Genomic DNA, 22,702 nt, shown 5'->3' on the forward strand with positions numbered 1-22,702 from the left:
CCCTGCTGCGACAGATGGATGTGGATTCAGAGGGCATTGAATTTGTAAGGTGGATAGGACTACCTTCTGAGTTAAAGGGCTTCTTTTAAGCAACTTTTCTCCATTTTTAAAAAAATGATTTCTCAAGATCAGGCTGTCATCAACCGACTGTTTTGCCTCCAGGCAGGACCAATACTTGGGGCAAATTTCTGCTGGCTGTTGGGCCTCTGCAGTATCCCCCCAGGAGCTGCTGGCCAAATGGCCCTTATCATAGTGTGTCCTGTCTGGGTGCTGGGGCATAGGGTGGGCCATGTCTGTCTGCACCAGCCCCAGTGGGGTAGCTGTAACCCAGCTGGTCGAGTCCAGGGAGGGTTAGAAGCCTTCCCTTGGCGATCCCTTGTCAGCTTGGGGGAGGGCAGTGGGGCATAGGCTGGTGGAGGGAAGAGGAGGCTATTTTCTGCTCACACTGTTTCCTCCTGTTCCTGGGTGTGAATTTATTAGCATTGTAGGAAATACAGCTCTCAAACACAAAGTACAGGAGAGAGGCAGGGAACAGTGTGTGTTGGGACCCAGTCCTGTTAGCTTTACCTCAAGAGCTTGTTCCAAATCAAACATCAGGTGGTGGTTTTCTATCCTGGCTGATAGTCAGAGTCCCCTGGGGAGATTTTACTAGTCGTTCACTATTATGTCCCCAGCAGAAAGCACAGTGCCTGGCACTGTACAGTTATATACATAATTACCACAAATCGGTTAAATGCCCCGGAGCCTACTACTACTGTATCTGCCCATAATGCTTAGGAAAGTAAGTACAATCTCTTAGTCATTCATATACACAGTCCATTTCAGATAAACAACCATGAGTACCCTTCACACTCCTGAGCTCCAATGGTCCTGATGATTATCTGTACTAATGTGATCTTTAAGTCACTTACTGTATTCTCTGGTGCTTCCTGGTCCAGAATGGTCACATAAATGAAGGCATGCTGAGAATAAATAATCATAACACACATGAACTCCTCTTTTGTGAGCGTTTTGCGTTGGTGTGGCTGCCTCGATTCAAAACATTTCCCTTTCATAGTCATTTTGACTTTGGGGAAGAGCCAGAAGTAGCAAGGTGTCAGATCCAGTGAATAAGGTGGATGAGGACACACCGTAATGTTTTTATGAGCCTGCCTTCCCTTTGGATGGCACTTGGCATCAGTCCTCACCATATTTTTTATTGAACCTCATAAAGACATTTACAAAAGAGGACTTTCAGAACTGCTTCAGAAATTGGCAAGTATGATGGGATAAGGGTGTTTGAAGTGAGGGAGAATATTTTAAAGCGAATTAATGGCAATATGTCTTTTACTGTAATACATTTTTAAATTTAAGCATTTACTATATATTTTGATCATACAGCTTTATTGATTGAGTATGCTCTTTGTCAGTTAAGTGCTTTGCATGCATCAACACATCCTCACGTAGCTCTTTGAGTGAGTTACTGTTGGACTGAGTAGTTTTCCCAGTCATGCTGCCAATGTTTGAGTCAGGATTTGAACTCTGGCCCTGGAGCTGCGCCGAACTGCCTAATACTTGAATAAGGGAGTCATTTAGAGGCTCCTTCCGTGTGCCATGCAATGGACTAGAGGCACTTGACATGCACTGCCTCATTTAATTCTCAGGGGGACTAATGAGTTGGAATCATTACCCCTACATTACAGAGAAGAAAGCTGAGGGCCAGAGAGATTAAAAGATGTGTCCACCAAGATAGTGAGTGGCAGAATCACCTGGTTTGTTGGTCTTCCCTCTAAAGCTTGTTCTTTTTCCCTGGGCATCAATTATCATATCTGGTAGAATGCATGGTGTTGGGCACATCTGGGAAGCAAATATAGTCTGTCTTTTGGCAGGAATTTCTCAGCAACAGCTGTAGTGGGGAAAAGGTGAGTTTCGATATTTAGTATACCAACCACAGGACCCTTGCAAAAGCGAATTCAGAAAAGTGGCTCCAAATCCTCACTTCTTAGAAGATGGCTACTGTGGTTGGGATGTCCTCCAAAGGTTCATGTGCTGGTGGCTTAGTCCCCAGTGTGACATAATTAAGAGGCAGTGGAAACCTTAAGAGGTGGGGCCTGATGGAAGATGAGTAGGTCATGGGGGCCTCAGAATCCACCCCATACACTTGGCCACTTCTGCATGCGGCCAGTTCCCTTTCTGCTTCTCTGCTGTGTTGTAATATGGGAGGGTATGTGGGGGAGGGCAGAGGTATCTCATCAGAGGCTAGACAGATGGGCCTACCTGATCTTGGACTTTAACACTTGAAAACTAGGAGCTAAATAAACCTTTTATTTATGAAGTGCCTAGCCTCAGGTATTTTGTTACGGCCTTCTGAACTTTTAAGCACCTAGAATCCATCAACCCCTTGTCTTTTAGTTAACACAGCTCCTCCAACACACCCCATCTCTCCTACCCTAGGGAGTGTCTCTGGCTGCAAAGAAAGAGCCCTTTGAGCAGTCCACAGGGTAAAAACAGCCAAGGCCCCAGGACCCCAAGGACTTTTCCAGCCTGTGGTTTGCTGGCCTAACCTAAAGAGCTCCTAACTGGCTAATTAGCTTTGAAAATTAGCATTTCTATAAAAGGGCAGAATTGACCTGGGGCGTGTGTGTGTGTGTGTGTGTGTGTGTGTGTCTGTGTGTGTCTCTCTGTGTGTGTGTGTGTGAGAGAGAGAGAGAGAGAGAGAGAGAGAGAGAGAGAGAGAGAGAGAGAGAGAGAGCGCACAGTGGTAGCAAGCAGGAGAGGGCTACTCTAGCCCCATGGAAAGAGGTGTCAGGATAGCTGTTTAGGTTATTGCTGTAGTTGTCAGCTCTTCCACTGGACCTGAGATTAAAGATATAAAAACAACCATATCCTTAAAATCCACTGACTTTTCAGGGTTTAACTGTAATCTGGAAAACTCTTGTATATTTCCCAAGGTTCCTTTAAAGGCCCACTTGGGACTGTAGAGCAGATGATAGGACAGCAAACTTCAAATACCTGCTGTCACCTGAATGCGTGAATCACATGGGGAATTTCCACACAGGCCTTGGTACACTTATGAAACATAGAGGTAATCTTTTCTTCCAAAAGAAACATGCTGTCTTTCCATTTTTCTGGAAGCAGACTTCCCTTTTAGTGAATCTTCTATTTTCTAACCTATGTGGAGACAGAGGACTACAAAGCAGTTTCTTTAGTCTCACGTCTGTCCTGTGTAAGCCAGGTGTAAGTGCCAGTCGGGAGATGATAGAAAGTGGTGGGCTGGGGGCACCCTGGTGACAGCATTCTTCTCCAGGGAGAAGCCATGCGCGAGTGCAGAGTCTTCTGAAGATCCGTACAAGATGTGAAGTCTCCTGATGTCTAAGTGTTGTCAACCAATTCAGATTTAAAATATTGTATTAGCCAAGTGACATGTATAAGGGCCCTGTTTGTCCCCAGGGTTATGGAGACTCTTGAAAACAGGCAAGAAAGTTTATGCTAACTGTGGGATGATTTAAGCAGCCATTGAAAAGTTTTGAGTAGAGGTATGAGATGCTGGTTGTAGCATTTAAAGAAAATTACTGTGGCACAATTTTGTTGGAGGAATTAGAAGGGGAAAGACTAGCCTGGGAGGCTAATGAGGGCATGGGCAAGGGTGGTGACAGAGTATAGGTCTTGTCACAGGGACAGGACCTCAGGTTTGAGTTAAATAAACCATTTAACTTTTAAAAAATTTAGTTAGGGTTTTATTTTGAGACAGGGTCTTTCTATGTCGTTCAGGCTGGCCTTGAACTCACTGTGTAGCCCAGGCTGGCCTCTTAACTTGCAGTGATCCTCCTGCCTCAGCCTCCCAAGTACTGAGATTAGAGGTGTGAGTCCCCACCCCAGACTGAGACACTTTAAAGAAAAATGCCTGTAATTTTCCATTCAAATGACTGGCTTGTTGTTGCCTATAGAGACAACCATTCCTAGAGCTCTTCTCTGGTGAGCCCTTTGGACACTTGACTCCATTTTAGAAAAATCCATTACTATATTACACCCAGTTTTCTCCTCCTGATGTTTTTCACAGTTGGTAGATGATTTGCTGGTTTTCACATTTTTTCCCCCAGCATGGCCCTCGCCTGAAAGAAAACACTGACCTCAATGGCCACAATTTAAAATTTTTTTGATCTCCACCCAAGCTTTCTAGATTTTTCTATTGGTTTCATTTCTAAGAGTGAAGAATAGGAACTAACTGGGAATCCCCAAACAAACATTGGTGGTTTTTTTTTGTTTTTTTTTGGTACTGGGGATCGAACTCAGAAAGATTGGTATTTTTGAGATGAAAATGAGAGAAGAGGTTTCCTTCCCCACTCTCATCGTAGCAAATGGCTTGCGTGTTTGCCCAGGAACTTTTTCAGAACTGGATAATTTGCCAGAGAGGGAAGAAAAAAGGCTGTAATAGGAAGAAAAGGTCCAAAGGGGTAGGGGTAGTGGGAGGGGCAGGGGAAAGGAAAGAAGGGAAAGGAAAAATGATGAGAAATGGAAAAAATGGAAATAAAGTCTTTGTAAATAGGGAAGGGTGGAGGGCATGAAGGGAGGGCTAGGAATGGGGAAAAGTTAAGAACCAAGATGCATTATGTAAAGGTACCATTCCCAATGAGAAATGTAATTGTGTTGTATACCTACAATGTACCAATAAAAGAATTTAATACAAAAAAAAAAAAGGCTGTGAACATTTTTGGCTATTTGTAACAGACAAATCTACCATGCTTTTGGTTCTTTGCCATCTGTTTAACCAAAGGAGCCCACCTATTGCTCAAAGCAGGATTTCTGGTCCAAGGAAAAAACAGGTGAGGAAAGCTACTATTTTTTTTTTTTTTTTGTATCAGGGATTGAACTCGGGACCTTGCACTTTCGAGGCAGGCACTGTGCCACTGAGCTAAGTCCCTGGCCCTGAAAGCTACTATTTTCACATGAATGCAAAGCCAAGCCTTTGCTGCTTATGGGAAAAAAACTTTTGGAGGTAGCCCAGGTACAGGGAATATCTGTATAAACTTTAAGCTTTGCAGTTGGAAGTATATTTGATCACCATGGAGTTTGGGGTGAATATGAATAAGAACATGAGTTACATAGTTGGATAGTTGGAGCTGAAGCTCTCTTTATGGAAGCTTAAACAAGTTATGTATCCCGGTGATATTTAAATATATTTAAAAATATAAATGTTATATACGTGTGTGTGTGTGTGTGTGTGTGTGTGTGTGAGAGAGAGAGAGAGTGTGTGTGGGGGGCTCTAATGGAAGAATTGTTGAACTGAGTTGACTTACAATTTTTCTCTTTCCTGTAGTCCTGGGCAACCACTAATCTAGTTTCTGTTGGTGTGAATTTAACTCCTCTAAGAACATTGTGTAAGTGAAATCATGTAATATCCATCTTTCTGTGTCTGGTTTATTTCACGTAGCACAGTGTCTTCAAAGGTATATCCACGGTGTTTAGCATATGTCAGAGTTTTCTTCTCTTTTAAGGCTGGGTAATATTCCATTGTATGCATAAAGTACATTTTGCTTATCTGTTCTTCTTTTGATATGATATTCACTGATAGGAATTTTAAAGTTCCTTTCAAATTTTGTGACTGTTACGAATTTCCGATTTTCTTTTGTAACGTCATTGTTTTCTGTCCTTAAAATAGGACTGGCAGTTATGGATTCTGTAGGGGATAATAATTTAAAATTTGTTAGTAATGTTCTTTTGAAGAAAGGTCTATGATTTAATGATGTGGTATTGTTACTTTTCAATGTCTGAAGGCTAGAGAGAGTACCTTAGGAGGAGATATATAAGTTGTGGAGAGCAGACTTGTGGGTGGGGGAGACACCTTACCCAAGAATTTTTGCCTGGAAATCCTTTAGGACAGTGATGGCAAACCTTTTAGAGCTTTCAGTGATACAAACAGCCTGCTGAGGCACACGTGCCATAGGTTCACCACCACTGCCTTCCCATTGTGACCTCAGCACCCCTGGCCAGTAGATCTCTGTGGAATTTTCATTTTCTGTCTGTGGCTTTTCTTGACAGTACTTGAACTTGGATAATTAATACAGCTGGGAGTCAATTATTCACTGGGTAACTTCATGTAGGACAAATACCTCAGTTGAGAGATTTTAGATCCACAAACATTTTAGTTAAGAGAGAATTATGATGCCTGAGAAGAAGCTAACCCTAATATTTACCTTTAGAAATTGACAGGTTATTTTAAAACAGTGAAGTATGTTGGTGGAGGAAAGGGAAGAAGAGGTCTAGTGCTTGCCTACCCTGCAGTAAATCCAAGGAGGCAAACACGTGCTGTGGATTTATGGCTGTACCATGGAATCCTGTTTTTAAGGGTTCTGAAAAGTCCCCTGGGCTTTTGTCAAATGAGACAAGCTGTAAGGAGCCAATCCTGAGCAGCGAGGGGATTGGTCTCAGTCAGTCCTCATGAGGGAAGCTGTCTTTGACCTCAGCAGAATTGATTTTCAGCAGACCTGTTACACAGTGAAGTAGTCCCAGACTTTCTTTCCTTTTTTTAAACAAAAAATTAATTGGGATTTTTTATTTTTTAGAAAAAATATTGGGTGACTGTAGAAAATTATATATATGGAAAAGTCATTTGTAGATGCTGTTACCTAGAGGTAATTGATGTTCTTACTTCACAAAGAAAACCTTATCTTTTTTGTATGTACCCATAAGTTTAGAGTGTATTTTGAGTATGATTCCATATAGGAATATATTCTCCTGAAAGATGATCTCACCTATATAATATTCCTAATATATATATATATATATATATATATTCACACACACCATAGTTTAGTTAATATTTCTCTACTATGGGAAACTGAGGCTAGCTCCAAACATTGATATAATAATCAGTGCTTTTAAATACTTGTTTTTATATACATTTTGTGCATGCCCTTGGTTGTTTTCTTAGGATAAATGACTAGGAGAAGATTTCTGTGTCAGAAATTCTATTATGCCTTTAGTTTTGGTATTCCTTTCATTTGTTCTGTTCTCAATTTTATCTTCTTTTTCAGTACAATGATGTCTTTTCCTCTTATTATTCCTCTCAAGAATTTGTTCTGTTGTGTTTGTTTTTTGTTTGTGTTTTGAGGTGCTGGGCATTGAACCCAGGTCTTACAGTGCTACCCAAGTACTCTACACTGAGACACAGCCTCCAGCCCCTGCATTTTTACTTTTTCCTTAGAGTTCCTCCTTTTATTTGCATGTTTTTAAAAAGTTGACCTACAAACAAGCAAAGTTGTACACTTTCTAAATTTTTCTTCTGTATCCAGTGGTCTACTCCTTGTGTCTTAAACACAACATTTTGCTGTTGTGTTGCAAACCATTTTTGGCAGCTTCATACTATCCACTGTTTATTTGTCCTTAAATAAATAAAGTTTTGTCAGGTCCTGGTTTTGCCCACAGACAGGGCATGTACTTTCTGCTTGGTTCTCCTCTCAGCCTTGTTGCCAACAGACTCTCCTTTCAGATCTTAGCTTTGTTAATATAAATTTATGTCACTGTTTCAGCTCTTCTGTATCTCCATGGTAGTGGGGAAGAACCATACTGGTAAGGAGTGTCTGTGTTCTCTTTTTTCTCTATGTGAGCTGCTGAGACAGGGGCAGTATGTGCTTGGGGCTTTTTCTCTTTTCTTTCTTTTTTTGGTACCGGGGATCGAACTTGGGTCCTTGTGCTTGTGCAGCAGGTGGCGAAATCACTGAGCTAAATCCCTGGCTGGGGCTTTTTCTTTGGCTCAGCCTTCATGCCAGCTATAAACTTTGACTGTGGCCACACATGTGTTTGTCACATCAGGGCAAGCTCTTTCTGCTGACCTATAGATGCTATATCACTACTTAGGGACTTTCCATCCCATGCTTTTCAAATATTATTTTCTAGAGGAGTGAGATAGATCAAGTTAAGCGCCTGCTCTTCCTCCCAGGCCAGTCTGGTCCTCTAGCGTCTGTCCCTCAAAATCAGGGAGCACTAGTGGGGTTCTTCCAGGGTCTCTGTCACTTCAGTTCTATGTGCTGCTGCTTCTGCCCAGCAGGGCAATTTCACATCTAGCCTGGTCTCAGCTACACTATTAAAATCTGGTCTCAGCTACACTATTTATATCTAGCAGCAATTCCTTTTCTTTCCTTCATGTCTTTATACTAAACATAAATCTTCTGGGTTATTATTTAGTGACGAGAGACCAGCCCAGAAGCCAGCGTGGATCCTTGTTTTTTCCGCTGGGTGCAGCATTTTTTCTTCCCTGGCTGGCCCGCTGCTAAATGCTGCTCTGGGCTATGTGACTTCAAAGCCATTTCCCCAGAGGTAGCTGTCCTTAAACTAAAACTAAAACGAGAGACATTTCTGAGCTCTTTAAAAAATAATAATAATAATAATAAAACACCCTGTGAATTCTCTGCTTTTCATGTGGTTCCCTGCACTCCCCTGACAGTGTGAACTGTTGTGGGCTGCCAGCTCGTATTCCTTTGATGTCTGTCTCCAGGATACCTCTCTGGAATCTGTGCAGAGAAGAGTGAAATTATCTGGTGTGAGTGTGTGTGTTTGGGGGTGAGGGGGGACCCCAGTAATTCTGTGGATGTGTTCGGAAGGAAGTAAGCTCGAAAGGGTGATATAACCCTGATGGAACATATGTTCTTCTTGGTTATGGAAACTATATCAGTTTTTCTTTCTCTTTTACCCTTTATCCACATTTGTTCCTTTAGTTTTCATTGCGTAGTGATCATCGCCTAGAGATCCACTGGAGGTTCTCCTTGTTTCCTGAGTTCTTCAAAGCTGTCATGTGGGGCAATGTCGGCAGCTGATTCTTTGTTTGCTTTGGCTATTTTCCTCTTAGAACGCCTGGGCTCTTCTAGCCTGTCCTTGCTTTTATTTCCTCTTAAAAATAACCAAAAAATTTTTTTCAAATTATGGAGAATTTGAAATACAGATTAAGTATCCTTTACTCAAAATACTCAGGACTAGAAGTGTTTCAGATTTCAGAGTGTTTTGGATCTTGGGATATTTGCATGAATTTAACTGACTGAGCTGTCGTAATCTAAAAATCTGAAATCTAGAACACTGTAAAATCTGAACTTTGCCAGAAAGAAGATCCTTAAAGTTTCAAATGTTTGGATTAGAGATGGTTAACCTGTATACAAAAGTTAGGTATATACAAAAGTAGACATTAATATCATTAACCCCTGTATTCTCATCATTCAGCTGTAACATGATCAATGAAGCCAATCTTGTTTCATCCATACCCACTCCCATATTTGAAGCAAATCCCAGATATCATGTCATTTCATTCATACATATTTAAAAGTGTATTAATAAAAGATAAGGATTTGAAAAATAATCAATAGTATTATCACGAACCCAAATTAATAAATCTTTCTTGTCATGAAATATCCATTGTTCAAATAGCCTATATCTTATTTTAACCTATTTTTATTGTATACATTGAAGGTGTACAACCTAATATTTTGATATACATATATATAGTGAAATGGTTACTTCAGTCAAGCAAATTATCCCATCCTTCACTTTCCATAGTTAATCTTTTTTTCTGGTAAGCATTCAAAATTACATATAGATCTTGATTAATCTCAAGCTTTCTTTTACTTAAATGTTCACCAGGCACAGTGACTAGAGAGTCGTAATTAAACTTCACATCAAGCTAGCAAGGGGAATTCAGTGAAAGGCAGCCTATCTAGGACACTTGGCAAGCTACACAAATATCAAAGAACCTATAAGGCAGACTGTCACCCAGATGGTGGCTGGTCCTCTGTTAAAAACCTCCTCCAGCCCCATGTTTGGAATGCTGGGCTACTTCTCTCCTCTGGGCTGGGAGCCTCGAAGCCAAAGACAAGTTTCCTTGTCAACTTTAAGTCTTTGGGGTTACAAAAGATTTTTATTAAACATGCTTTTAGAGGACTGCAGATGTAGCTTAGTGCTAGAATGTGTGCCAACCTGCAGGAGGTCCTGGGTTCAATCCTAGCATGAAAAAAAAGTTGTGCCCAACTAAAGCATTTAAAATGTTGTTACTAGTTGGACGCAGTGGAACATGTCTGTAACCCCAGGTACTTGGGAGGTGGAAGCAGGAGGATCATGAGTTTGAGGCCAGGATGGGCAACTTAGCAAGACCTTGTCTCAAAATAAAAAGGGCTGAGGATGTAGCTCAGTGGTAGTGCTTGCCTAGCATACATGAGGCCCTGGGTTTGATCCCCAGTACTGCAGAAAGTAAATAAATACAATATCAATACTTTTTCTTTATTTGTTTAAAAATTTACATAGCTCTATGTAGTTAGCACTGTTTTAAGTGCTTATAAATATTAGTTCCTTTAATTCTTATAACAACCCTTAAAGACAAGCTTTCAGTTACTAGAGGTAAAGTTCCGCTCCTTCTTACATCATTTGTCCTCCAAAGGGTGGCTGGTGTGTGTCTGTGCTGCTCACAGCCTGTGAATCAAAGACTTGCAGCCAGGGCCCCACAGTGGAGGCCATTCAGGAGACGGAGGGCTGGCTAAAGCCATCTGCTAGAGCTGCTTTCTGTCTCTTCTCTGAGTGGATTTTGTGAGAGGACACAAGTCCTGCATTTTCTGGGATACTCCCAGTTTTACAGAATTGTTAACTATATCAGTAAAGGTGAAGCCATAAGAATAGGTGTTATTTATAACATAAATATGTTACAATTAAATTTATAATAAAAAGAAAGCCTTACGAAGTTTTTCATGTGTATTTGCCACTTACAAAAATAATCCATCACAAAGCCACAGGTTCTGATAATTGGTTCAGCCCATAGCGCTGGTACCTGGCTGATGTTTGTTGTACCTAGGATAGGTCCTTCTTTCCTCACTGTTTGCACAGCCAGGATTTGACACCCAGGAAGGAGGAGGTCCTCACACATCCACATCTCTCCCTGCTGCTCCTTACCTCTGCGTTTCTCCTGAAGCAGTGTCCTGTCTTCAAGTTGCTTTAGGGACTGCACGGTGTGGAAGGAGACAGTTGTTGGGCCACACCATGGCAGTGCTTGGCATGTCCATTCAAAGGAGGGGCTCTACCTGGGGCCCATGGTGGCCCTGGTTGTGCACAGTGTACAGGCCACATGTAAGGGCTGCCCTTACCATGTGTGCAGTTTCTTACTAGGGCACTGATAGCTACAGTGCCTCAGACAGTGGCCCACCTAGGGGGTAAAAAAGAACAATCCAAAGCCAAAAGGCTTTCCCACAGAGGAAGTTGTTGGTGTAATGAAAGATGATCACTTTAACCATGCCCTCTGGTGACCAGTATTCACATAGCACACCATATCAAACCTCATTGTGACTTCTATAGTAGGCTGAATGTGAGTGGGATGCTGGTGCTACAGCACCTCCAGCCAATCTTTGGAGGAAGAAAAAGTAAAGCAGGGTCAGGATGGAGGATAGTGTAGTTTCATGGCAAGTTTTATTTGGGGTGAGTTTGAAGTATATCACTAGCATATCGTGGCATATTGTACCATGGAATGAAGGGTGGCTTTGTTCTCAAGGACAACAATAATCAATACTTTCATTAAAGTCAGGCATGGTGGTAAAGGCCTATATGGCACTTGGAAAGCCAAGCAGGAGGATCCTGAGTTTGAGGCCAGCCTGGGCTACATAGTGAATTCAAGGCCAACTTAGACTTACATAGTGAAACCCTGTCTCAGAAAACCAAAAACCAGACCAAAACAAACAACAACAACAACAAAAACCCCACATTAGTAGCAGTCCGTCCTAGAGCTGTCAGAGCAAGCTCCTTCTGTTACTCATGGTTGTGCGCTTCAGAGCTGAGTCTTGGGCACAGTAAATGCTTAATAAATACTCAGCAGATCCTGAAACTGGTACCTTGTCCTTTTCCTATACCTTACCAGGTCTTCTTTAAACACTATTACTTTTCATTATTTGGGCTCCTCCTATTTTTGCTTTGGCCAGGAGTTTTGAGGGCTTTTAAGCTGTGCTCTGGCACACCCTGACCTGATTTTATAGTTCTCAGGTCCCAACAATTGTCCTTATCCAAATCTCACAACTTGATTGGCCACCTACAGAATAGCCTCTGGTTTGTCCTTGCCCGCATAGTGTAACCCATTGATGTCTCCCCTGCCCCCACTTCTCATTCTGAAGCCCAGGGCATTTCTGGCTGCCTCATAGGGCACATAATATGGGAGAGGGGGTGACTTTTTGGCAAAGAATCCCCAGAAACTTCGGAGGTGGGGTGGAGTCCTGCAGCGGTTTTAAAGAGCGCAGCAGAATGATGCAATAATGAGTGGCAGCAAATGAATACTCTGTCCAACTTGTGAGTCCACTTGGAATCAAGTTAGAAGAATGTTCTTGCTTGGATTGGAATTTGTCCAGATGTGAGATTTTATTGACTGTAAGTCACTAATTCAAAGACTTTTCTAGCAGTTAGCCCAGGTTTTCTTCTTAATGTACTTCCTCAATTTCTCATAGTCTACATTTATGACTTTTATAATCATAAAGTTCCAAATGAAATACCTACATAAAAATTAATTGAAGCTTGAGAACATCGCATTGCTTGTTAAATTGCACTGTGAGGCCTGCACACCCGTATTCCCCATCTGTTTATTTTTTAATTAATAAAGGGCAGAGGATTTGTTTGTCTTGAGGCTTGAGGACCTTGGCTGCCTGTATCGGAATCTGTGATTTTAGTCCAAATTGATAGTGTTCTGCTATTTGTGGAGGCTTTTATTTATTTATTTTATAAAAACCTACTTAAATAAAGGCATATTTTCTAAAACTGACCACATAGAGTTCAGGATAAACAGCTTGCTAATAAGAGCTTTGTGAATAATAGGGATATGGATTTACTGCAGGGGTCTTGACTATTTTTCAAAGGCATTGTTTTAAGTTAGTGGGAGGCACAGATGAAACGAGGAATTTCAAGATAAGCCCTGTGAGTAATTTTACATTGCACTGAGGAGTTGAGATGGATGGGATTTGTTTCGGCATCACCTGTGGTCCTGATGCAAAAGGTGTATCCAAGCAGAAAGCTGCTGGGGACTCTTCAGCAGTAGAGGGGCCCTCATTTTGGCTGGGATTTGAGAATTGAGCATGTGGTGAGTCTAATATAAGAAAATCAGTTCTTACCCTTCCCCCATCCTTCTCCTTAAAGCTTTACTGTTCCTCTCACAATGCGGGCATCAAGCCTCTCTCCCTCTTTGCTTTTGTGCTTTCTCTGTGAGCAGTCATTTAATTTATTTCTTGGCTACTTATCTTTTTATTAATCAGATTTTCTCCCTTGACCAAGCTCTTTTCCCAGAGGCTTTGCCTCTGTCTTACAATGCACGTTTACCAGTTAGAGTAGCTCTGTGCTTAGGTACAAACCTCAGCTTCTATAAATGGTAACCACAACCCTGGACTATGAAACTGTATCAGAAAACCAGAATACCTATTAAATTGTGGCTGGTCGTATTGTTTCTTGGTCCCAGTGGCACCAGGAATGAGACACTAAAGGATCTTGAAGACCGAACTCCAGTGGGTTAAAGAAGAGGACCTGGTTGCCTTGGCTCTACTTTCCCTTGTAATCTTGGATGATTCAAATCAGTTGTAAGAAAATTTTTACTGAGCGTGAACAGCTAGCCTTCTTGGGTCTGTTTCTTCATCTACAAGAAGCACTTAGTAGAATAATTCCTATGTTCTCTTCAGCTCCAAAATTTTATGGGCAAATCAGGTGGTTATTTAAATTTAGAGGCAGTTGGGGAATGCTTAGACTTTCTAAGAAACTAGTGAACTGGTTGACTTGAAATAAATAATCCAAAGAAATAACTTTAGATCCAGTCTAGTAAATACATGGAATAGTAATGCTATTGATAATAGCCTCATTTAATGAATACTTATTACATGTAAGACATTATTCTGATTTTTACATGTATTATTTAGTCTGTGTAACCACACAAAGTAAGTGCAATTATTAGATCCATATTACAGATGCAGAAACTGAGGGAGCAGGGAGGTTAAATGACTTTTGTAAGATTACAGAAGTTGGAATTGGACATGGTCACACACACCCATAATCTTAGCACTTAGGGAGCTGAGGCAGGAGAATTACAAGTTTGAATCCCATCTGGGCAACTTAGTGAGACCCTGTCTCAAAATAAAAAATTAAAAAAGTGCTGGGGATGTAGTTTGAAAAAAAGATTACAAATTGGAGAGTGTTGTAGCTGTGATTCCAATCTAGCCTAACTAAACTCTTCACTAATATATCTACTGTCACTAAAATTCCCTAATATGAATGAATCACTGGATTAGTCAGAGTTCTCCAGAGAAACAGAAGCAAAAGGAGATTGGATGGATGGATGGATTTATTAAGGGAACTGGCTCTCTTGGTTTTAGAGGCTTAAAAGGCCCATGATAGGCTATCTGCAAGCTGGAGACCCTGAGATACTGGTAGATGACTTAGTCCAAATCTGAAAGCCTCCAAACTAGATGCACATCTGGAAGCTGAAGGTGCAAATCTGTCTGAGGCCAAAGGCCTGAGACCCTGATAGGCCACTGGTATAAGTCTTGGAATCCAAAGGCTGGAGAGTCTGGAGTTCTGATGTCCAAAGGACAGGAGGAGAAGAGTGTGTCCTAGCTCCAGGAAAGAGAGAGAATTTTTTTTTCTCTGATTTTTTGTTCTATCCAGGCCCCCAGTAGGTTGGATAGCACCTGCCTGCACTGAGAACAGACCTTACCCACTCAGTCCACCAATTTACATGCCAGTCTCATCTGGAAACCTGGGCACAGACACACCCAGAAATAATACTTCACCCATTCTCTAGGTATTCCTTACTCCAGTCAAGTTGACACCTAAAATTAACATCATGGTTAGAAAGAGTCCCTCAGTGACTTCCTAGCCCTCAGGTCAGCTGGAAGAGTTTCGGCCTTCTCCTGGTACCAATGGGTAAAGCAGGGTCAACAAGAGGAAGTAACAGAAGGTTCATCTGAGTTCTCACCTTGTGGGTGGCAGGCAGGGATAAAGCCAACAGACCATAGTGTATTGTTTTTCTTAAGAAAGGAGAGCATAGATTCATTTCCCCATTTCCTCTGTTGTAACTTTCTAGGCTTCATCCCTTCTGTCGTGGTACTAATCTTTCATCAACACCCCTTTTTTTTTCCTGGTACTGGGGATCAAACTCAGGACTTTGCACTTCCGAGGCAGGCGTAGTGCCACTGAGCTAAATCCCCAGCCCCACATCAACGCCCTTTTTATTCAAGGACCCATGAGGACAGAAGTTCCTGACTGGATTAATCCCCTCCATGCTTGGTGCCACTCCATCCCACCAAATCTAGTTTGAGTTTTCACCACTTTGCACAGGCATCCCTGACACGCGAGCCCTCTTCTCACAGACCCAACACTGGGCTCATTCCCATTTGCCTTTGCTTGCCCAGATTGTTCCCACCTCCTGGAATACCTGCCTTCTGCCGTCTGCCATCCATATCCAGTTATGATCACCACTAAGTTCCTCTTCTGCTCTCTTGGATGTCCCCCTACCTTTTTTTGGTGGGGATGCTGACAGGTGAAGCCAGGGCCTTCACACAGCTACATTCTCAGCATTCCCAGTTCCCCCCCAATCTTTAAATTTTTGAGATAGGGTCCTGCTAATTCACTAAGTTGCCCAGCCTGGACTCTTAACTTGTGGTCTTCCTCCTGCAGCCTCCCAGAGCGCTGGAATTACAGGTGTGTGCCACATGCCCAGCTTAATGTCTCTGTCTTTTGGAACCTCTGGTATTTTCTGTTCAGTGGTTTTCCATTGACCTGTTGATTTGTATTTTTTGCTTTGCTTTCCCACCTCTATGCTAAGAACTTTGGAGGAAGGCAGTAGGACAGGAAATTTAGATTGCTCTCTGCAGTGGGGAATGAGACCAGTTCTAAAATGGTTTCTGGAGCTTCAGACTTTAATTTACTTTATTAGAAATATTAAGTGCAGCTTGGCACATAGATTAGCCCACCAATCTCTGAACTAAATTTCTAGCAAGGCTGTTTAGGAGAAACCAAAAAGAGTCCTTTTTTTGTAAAGCCCATAAGAAAAAAAATTCATGATCTAAAAAGGAAAATACACAGAAAATTATAGATCATTAATGACAGCCACCTGTTCCTACCCAGAGATGCGACTAGATACTGTGTCATTCTTTGGGGCTTTTGCTGATGACCAGATGCTTAATTGTACTAAGCTAGGTTTGATAAATTTCTTCTTGTCTGCCAGTGTTGACTGATTAGTAGTGGTTTTGTAAGCCAAGTGTTGAGACTGATTCTGAAACTTTTGATGGTGCCATGCCTGCCGTTTGCAGGCATGGTAGAGGGAATGGTGGCAGTGGTGAGATGTTCTCTACCTTCCTAGAACTCTGACCCAACATGAAGCTGCTCCTTTTGGTTAGCATTCCCTCCAAAGAGAAGCAAAAGTGAGAAGCCAGCAAGTTATTATTCCCCAAAGCTCCTGGAGATCATCGTCATCAGAGTGCACGTGGGGCGTGAGTTCTTGCTTCTCCACTTCTACTTTAGTCTATTTTAAGTCAAGGATATCTGAGATCTTTGTTCTGAATGTCAGAGGCCAGAAGTAAAGTGCCTCTCGTTTCCTTATAATAGCAGATGACTTATGCAAAGCTGGCCACAGCAGGACACTTCTGATCCCTCAGCTGCTCCGGCAAGGGTCATCCAGCCCACTGATGGGCAGCTTCCAGAAGCCTCTTCCTGGGATGGGCCTTTCTGCTGAACCCTACCAGAACTCACCCAGGGCAGGGTCTCCTTTCTCCAGTCTTGGCCCTAGAGAACCTATCTCTGGAGATGCCTTTAAAATACATATTTTCTTAGAAGGGGCCTGGACCTTCACCTGGTACTGCCTTCATGTGTATTTAGTCCTTACCTGAGGACAGGATGATAGAAACAGGATGATCAGAAACTGCCTTAGAGTTCTGTGTTGCTCAAGACCTATGGTTTCCAAACTGGGTCTACATCAGAATCATTTGGAGGTCTGGGGGTGCAGCTTAGTGGTAGAGGCCATACTTAGTGTGTCTGAGGCCTAGGTTCCTCCTCAGCAAGAACAAAAAGAAAAAAAAAGTCTTCTGAAGGACTTATTAAATGCAGATTCCTGGTCTCATCCCACTGTTTCTGACTCAGGGAGCTTGGCTTGGGGCCTAAGAATTTGCATTTCCAAGTTTTGTGGTGCAGTTGCTGGTCCTCTTTCTCCAGGGAATAGACTTTAAAAATGAGGATTTGAGGCCAGCACCCTCCTGATTTTGACTTGTCTACCAAGTAGGTAGACTTTTCAGATGATCTTTCCCTTATTTTTTTGTTCTAGTCTTCCAAATGGATTAAAAATATATTTTGAAAAAGAAAAAAATATATGGTTTGTTTTGAGATGGGGTCTTATGTTGCCCAAGCCTATATTAAAATCCCTGGGCTCAAGCAATTCTCCTCCCTCACCTCCCCCCAGCTAGAACTATATGAGTGCCCCACATGCACACACCTGTAATCACAGTTTCTCAGGAGGCTGAAGCAGGAGGATCACAAGTTTGAGGCCAGCCTGGGCAACTTGTGAGACTTTGTCTCAAAAATGAAAATATAAAAGAGTTGGGGATGTAGCTCAGTGCTTGCCTAGAGCGTGTGGGATCCTGGATTTGACCCCCAGTACCACCAAAAAATATGTATATCAAAGAAAATAATATATAGGCTATAATAACACATGCTGTTTCTTTCCATTTCCAAAACCCACCACTTTTAAGTGTCGTGCCTTTTTTCCTTTTTTTAATCTGAGAAATTAACTTCTATATCTCTAAAAATGTTCCTGCTATTTCTCTGTCAATTCTTTTTCAATACTATTTATTGCTTTTCTGCTAGGATTGATGACTGTTTATCTCACTTCAGACTCCCTCTCCTTGCCTCTTGATATAAATATATTACCATTTATGGTTTTCCTGGTTATATCATTCATTGATTGATTGGTTGCTGGCTTGCTTGCTTGCTTGCTTGCGGAGCTAGGGATTGAATCCAGGGCCTTGTGAATTCCAGGCAAGTGCTTTACCACTTAGCTACACCCCTAGCCCTATACCTTTAACTTTTTTTTTCTTTTTTGAGGCAGGGTCTTGCTATGTAGTTCAGGCTGGCCTTAAACTCTCTATGTAGCCCAGGCTGGCCTTGAACTCATGGCAATCCTCCTGCTTCAGCCTCCTGAATGCTGGGATTATAGGCATGCGCCACCATACCTGGGTTATACCTTTAAATAACATGCTTATACTTTAATTTTTGTCCTTTAATGAAGACTTATAGGTTAAGAATGTCGGTGTCTCTATCTTGTCTTTCATTCTCTACCTTCCTCTCTCCTTTTTTTATCTTTCCTTCAAAAGATTGTTAATCATTGAAAAATTCCTTTGTCAAGATTGTTAATATTTACATTTTATTATATAATTGATTCATGATTTGAAATCATGCTTTGTGTATAGTTGGAAATCAGCCAGTCAATCAATAGTGCCATTGTTCTGTAAATATTATTCACAATAAGGTGTGGGGATGTAGCTCAGTGGTAGAGCACTTGCCTAGCATGCATGTATCAGGCCCTGGGTTCAATCCCCAGCACAACACCCTCCCCACCAAGAAAAAGTAATCACAGTATACCACTTGAATTTGCTGGCAACTGTATGTATGCACTGTATATTTTTGTTTGCTTGTTTGCCGTGACCTGTACAGCGTAGGATCCAAAGCCAGGGAGAGCGGTGGGAGATGAAGAAAATTAAAGAATAACAAGAAAGAAAGATATATATCAAAATTAAGCTTGAAAGCTGGGACTAGGTGGAACCATAGCCTGATGAGCTGATGCCCACCAGGAGTCCGGCAGGCTCTTTATTTATACAGGAAGAGAAGGCGGGGTAACTAGTGCTTCATGGCCTATGTGGCCTAGGCTGAACATAGCATGATTGTCTTGTGATCAGGGCATGCGCAGAAAGGAAACAAGGAAGAAGGATACATAATGTAACTGTCTCCTGGGTCTGTGACATCCAGGGTCTACTGTCTAGTCTATGGAGAAAGGAAAATAGGGATTAGGTGAAGGGCCATCTTCAGGCTCGGCCCGTGGCACTTGTTTGAGACAGAATCTCACTATATAGTCTAGCTGGCCTTGAACTCCTTATGTAGCCTAGGCTGGCTTCACACTTGAGATCCTTCTGCCTCAGCCTTCTGAATTCTATGATTACAGGCATATGCCACTACACCCCAGTTTGTGATTACATTTTTTATAGCCTTTTGTTTATCCTGAAGTTTCTAATTGCCTCCCCCGCCCCTATATTATTTGACAGTGTCCTCAAATTTTTCCCCTCAAACTTTTGATTTCATCAGGTTTTTTGTTGACTCCTCTTTTTAAATTGGAGAGTCCTTTTCCTGGGACTTCCCAGTCGTCCTCCATTCTGGACAGGTTGTTCTGTGTGTCTGCTACACAGCTGTCATCCTGGAACTTTCCTTCTGTACTTTTCTGGATTGGCTTTCCAATTGCATTTTATTCTAACTCCAGTCACTGATTGGTTCCAAATCATTTTTTTTTTGTAGTCTACATACCAATTAGGAGTGTTACCAAGGAGATCTTAAAGACCAAAACGTGTTTTCAAGAGCAGAGCTTTAAAATTTAGTATGTGAGTTCAGCACAGGTTAAGTGTAAATGAGAATCAGCTGTCTTTGGATGAAACACTACGACACGGGTTTCTTTAGAAGATTAAAAATGGAAATAAAACAAGGATTCCAAATACTGTCATCTTTCCAGAGCAGCACAGCTGCTTTGCAATCTGGATTTCCACTTTTTTGAAGGGTTGGGTCAGCCCAGAATAAGAGCTGGCTTCAGGGGTTGAGGAGTACATGGGAAATGTAGATCAAGATGAACCCAAATCCTGAGTTGAAATCCCAGATTTGATTCCAGTTAGATAGCTGAGCTCCCTTACACTCTAAACAATAAATCCAGCCTTCCTGGAATATTGGGAGGATTAGTTAGGCAAACCAAAGGATAGGAAGGCATGTGGGAAAATTGGGACATTCTGTATATACAGGTTATTGTTATGAAGTTGTGTTGAGATGTTGAATCTTGCAAGACAAAACCTGCAAAAAGGGGGCTGGGGGTTTAGCTCAGTGGTGGTGCCGCCTGCCTTGCAAGTGCAAGGGCCTAAATGTTTGATCCCTGGTCCCGGTACCCGCCCCCTGCAAAAACCCCGCAAAAGCTAAAAGTGAGAGAAGATTGAACTGGTGTTTAATGAACAAATTTTTGGTTAATTGAATACATTTAATAAAATAATATGAACAAACATTTTACTGTAGGGGTCACCAATTTCACTGTCAGTAGGGCCCAGGTAGCTTGTGTGTGTGTGTGTGTGTGTGTGCGTGTGTGTGTAGCACCAGTCTAAGAGGAAGCCCTTCCAACATTCACCTCTAGCTGATTGTTCCCCTGCAATAATGAGGGCCCAGTGTTGCCAGGTCTTCTGATTTTTTTTAAAGCTTAAAATCTGGATTTTTATGTGAAACCAGTTAATTTTTACATGCTGTTGACCAGGCTACAATTTTTCTTAACATTGGGCAAGTCAAGCAAAGTACATACGCAGTTCACCAATTTAAGGTATCTGCTTTACACTGTGAGATTTAAGTGTAAATTGCAAACAGTTCATAAAATCAGTTCTGAGTTTTGCATTTACACAGCTGATTTTAGCATTTAAGTTATTGACTCATCTCCTAATTTTGTGATTTCTGCACATGTGAACAAACAGTGTGCCCTGATGCATTTTTCTCTAAGAAGTTAAGAATGTTGAGTTGAACATGGCCAGGTTGGAGTCCCTTTAGAACGCAGTGAGAATCTTTCATCTGTTAATATTCATCTAATAATCTGGTCTTCGGGGATGTGGGTTCAGCCAGTTACCAAGTCACTTTGTCTAGCCAGTAGGTCTCTGCCTTGTTCACGGGGATTCCATGGGAAATCTTACAAGCTGATGAAGTCAGGTATATTAGGAATTTTACATTTCCCCAAACTGACCCTGATTTGGAGTAAGGTATGGAGTTAGTTGGATGTCACTTTTTAAAGAAATGGTGCTGGGGGCTGGGGATTTAGCTCAGTAGTTCCACCGCCTGCCTGGCAAGCACAAGGTCCCAAGTTCTGTCCCTGGTACCCCCCCCCCAAAGAAATGGTGCTGAATCTTTAAGGACCACTCCCATACCACACTTCTTATACTCTCAGCTCATAAACAAGGTCTTTCATAGTAACACATTTGTACAACACTTTATTTGCAGAACACCTTCATCTACATCCTCAATTAGTTCCTTACCACAGTCCTGTGAATTCAGGAATTCTTCCAGATTTTTGGCCAGTCTGCTTTGAGTTTGCAATCTGTGGTTTTCCTTTACTTAGGATGTTTACTCTCTCCTCTTTTTTTAATTACCACCAGCCCAGCTTCTCAGAGAAGTTGACATTGTTAACACAAGCGGATGTGGTTGGTGAGATTCTAGGTAGCAGAAGGAACATCACATGCAAGGTAATTAAAGGACAGCGGGTGAGGGGGTGGGCAGGGCTGTCTGTAGGTGTTATTTAAAAAAATTTTTTTGGTGCTAGAGATTGAACTGAGGAACTTGTGCATGCAGTAGGCGTTCTTTTGAAATGCTCTTCCCCTCTCTTCCTTTTTTTTTTTGGTGCCAGGGATCGAACTTGGGACCTTGCACCTTCGAGGCAGGTGGCAGAACTACTGAGCTAAATCCCTGCCCCCCCCCCTTCCTTTTAGCCTGGCTCCCTTTTGCCTTTCTTTTGTTTTCCTAAGAGCCAGTGCCCACTGACAGGTACACAGAGCCTCATGGAAGCAGCTTGTTGTCCCTCAGCCAGAGCATCCCTAGCACCTCAGCTTCCTCTTCCCTGCTCCTTTCAGCCTCCCTGCGATCACATATTTATCTCCCACGGTGGTTGTAACCAACTTCCCTGCTGCATTGGGTGGCAGAGAAGCAAAAATCTTTATCAGCAGACCCTGTCATTACCCAGAGCTATGTTCCTCAATCGCAAGAATATGTGGGATACTGCTGTTAATAGAAAGGAGGAAAAAAATAAAGTGCACGATATACAGTAAATGCTTAGAATTTGTACATGCTATATTGTCTTGACTCTTTGAGAGCTTCCAGCAATCCTGAAGGTGCCTGACAGGGAGTCATCTGTAATTGTGGTGAGACAAATTTGAATTGTAGCTCTGTTGTAATCTTAAGTAATTAAAACTTTCTTTATGAAAAATGACTGTTTTGAAAAGAAAATCAGCTTCTAGTAGTATTCACAATGTTAAGGAAGAAAAAGCCAGTACATCCAATGAAGTGATAGGTTTTTGCCAGAAAAGGGGAGTTTGGATACATTAAAGACTAGAATGATGGATTTTGCTGTGCTGGGAATAAGTCCATCTTATATGTACTTTGAAATAAGGAAAAAAGGACATTCATAAAAATTTTAGCAGTGGCTTGAGCCAGGGCAAAATTTGTTTGGGTGAGATAGTTCTAGAGAAAGCTGAAATGACAGTTGACTTGTATTGGAGGTGAGATATTTTAAAAATAAGCAGGAAAAAGCCAGAAGCTTCCACCACCTTTTTTGTGTTTATGGGTTCGGGGATTTATGAAGCCGTCTGGATGTACTTCTTGGGAATGTTAGGCTCCCGCCTACCCCTGTTGTTGGATGTGTTCAGACAGGTGCTGCATGGCCAGCTGTCAGGAGTATTGTGAAGGAAATTCCTGC

General features: G+C 41.9%; 1 protein-coding gene and 1 long non-coding RNA gene across 7 annotated transcripts in view; one reads left to right on the forward strand and one right to left on the reverse strand.

Moving 5' to 3' along the window:
* Nxn (nucleoredoxin) overlaps positions 1-22,702 on the forward strand; it is a 142,326-nt gene that overhangs the window by 25,824 nt on the left and 93,800 nt on the right. For 4 of the 6 annotated variants that reach the window (XR_002386950.2, XR_002386951.2, XM_021238215.2 and 1 more), the window contains exon 2: positions 21,390-21,476. The exons of the other annotated variants lie outside the window; for them this stretch is intronic. Coding sequence is in view for 2 of the 4 variants with exons in the window: in XM_021238215.2 (XP_021093874.1) it covers positions 21,390-21,476 (87 nt within the window). In the remaining 2 variants the exon portion in view is untranslated. The remainder of the gene's footprint in view (positions 1-21,389; positions 21,477-22,702) is intronic. 6 annotated transcript variants of the gene reach the window in all.
* On the reverse strand, positions 1,395-5,915 carry LOC110344382 (uncharacterized). Its single transcript, XR_002386955.2, has 3 exons — positions 5,827-5,915; positions 5,277-5,656; positions 1,395-1,885 (listed from the first exon to the last, which is right to left on the reverse strand). It is a non-coding gene; the product is annotated as an uncharacterized LOC110344382 (long non-coding RNA).

The sequence above is a fragment of the Heterocephalus glaber genome, unplaced genomic scaffold (genome assembly GCF_053883595.1).
Source record: "Heterocephalus glaber isolate CG9 unplaced genomic scaffold, H.glaber_assembly_v1.0 deba00001564, whole genome shotgun sequence".
In the NCBI taxonomy this organism is placed as follows: domain Eukaryota; kingdom Metazoa; phylum Chordata; class Mammalia; order Rodentia; family Bathyergidae; genus Heterocephalus; species Heterocephalus glaber.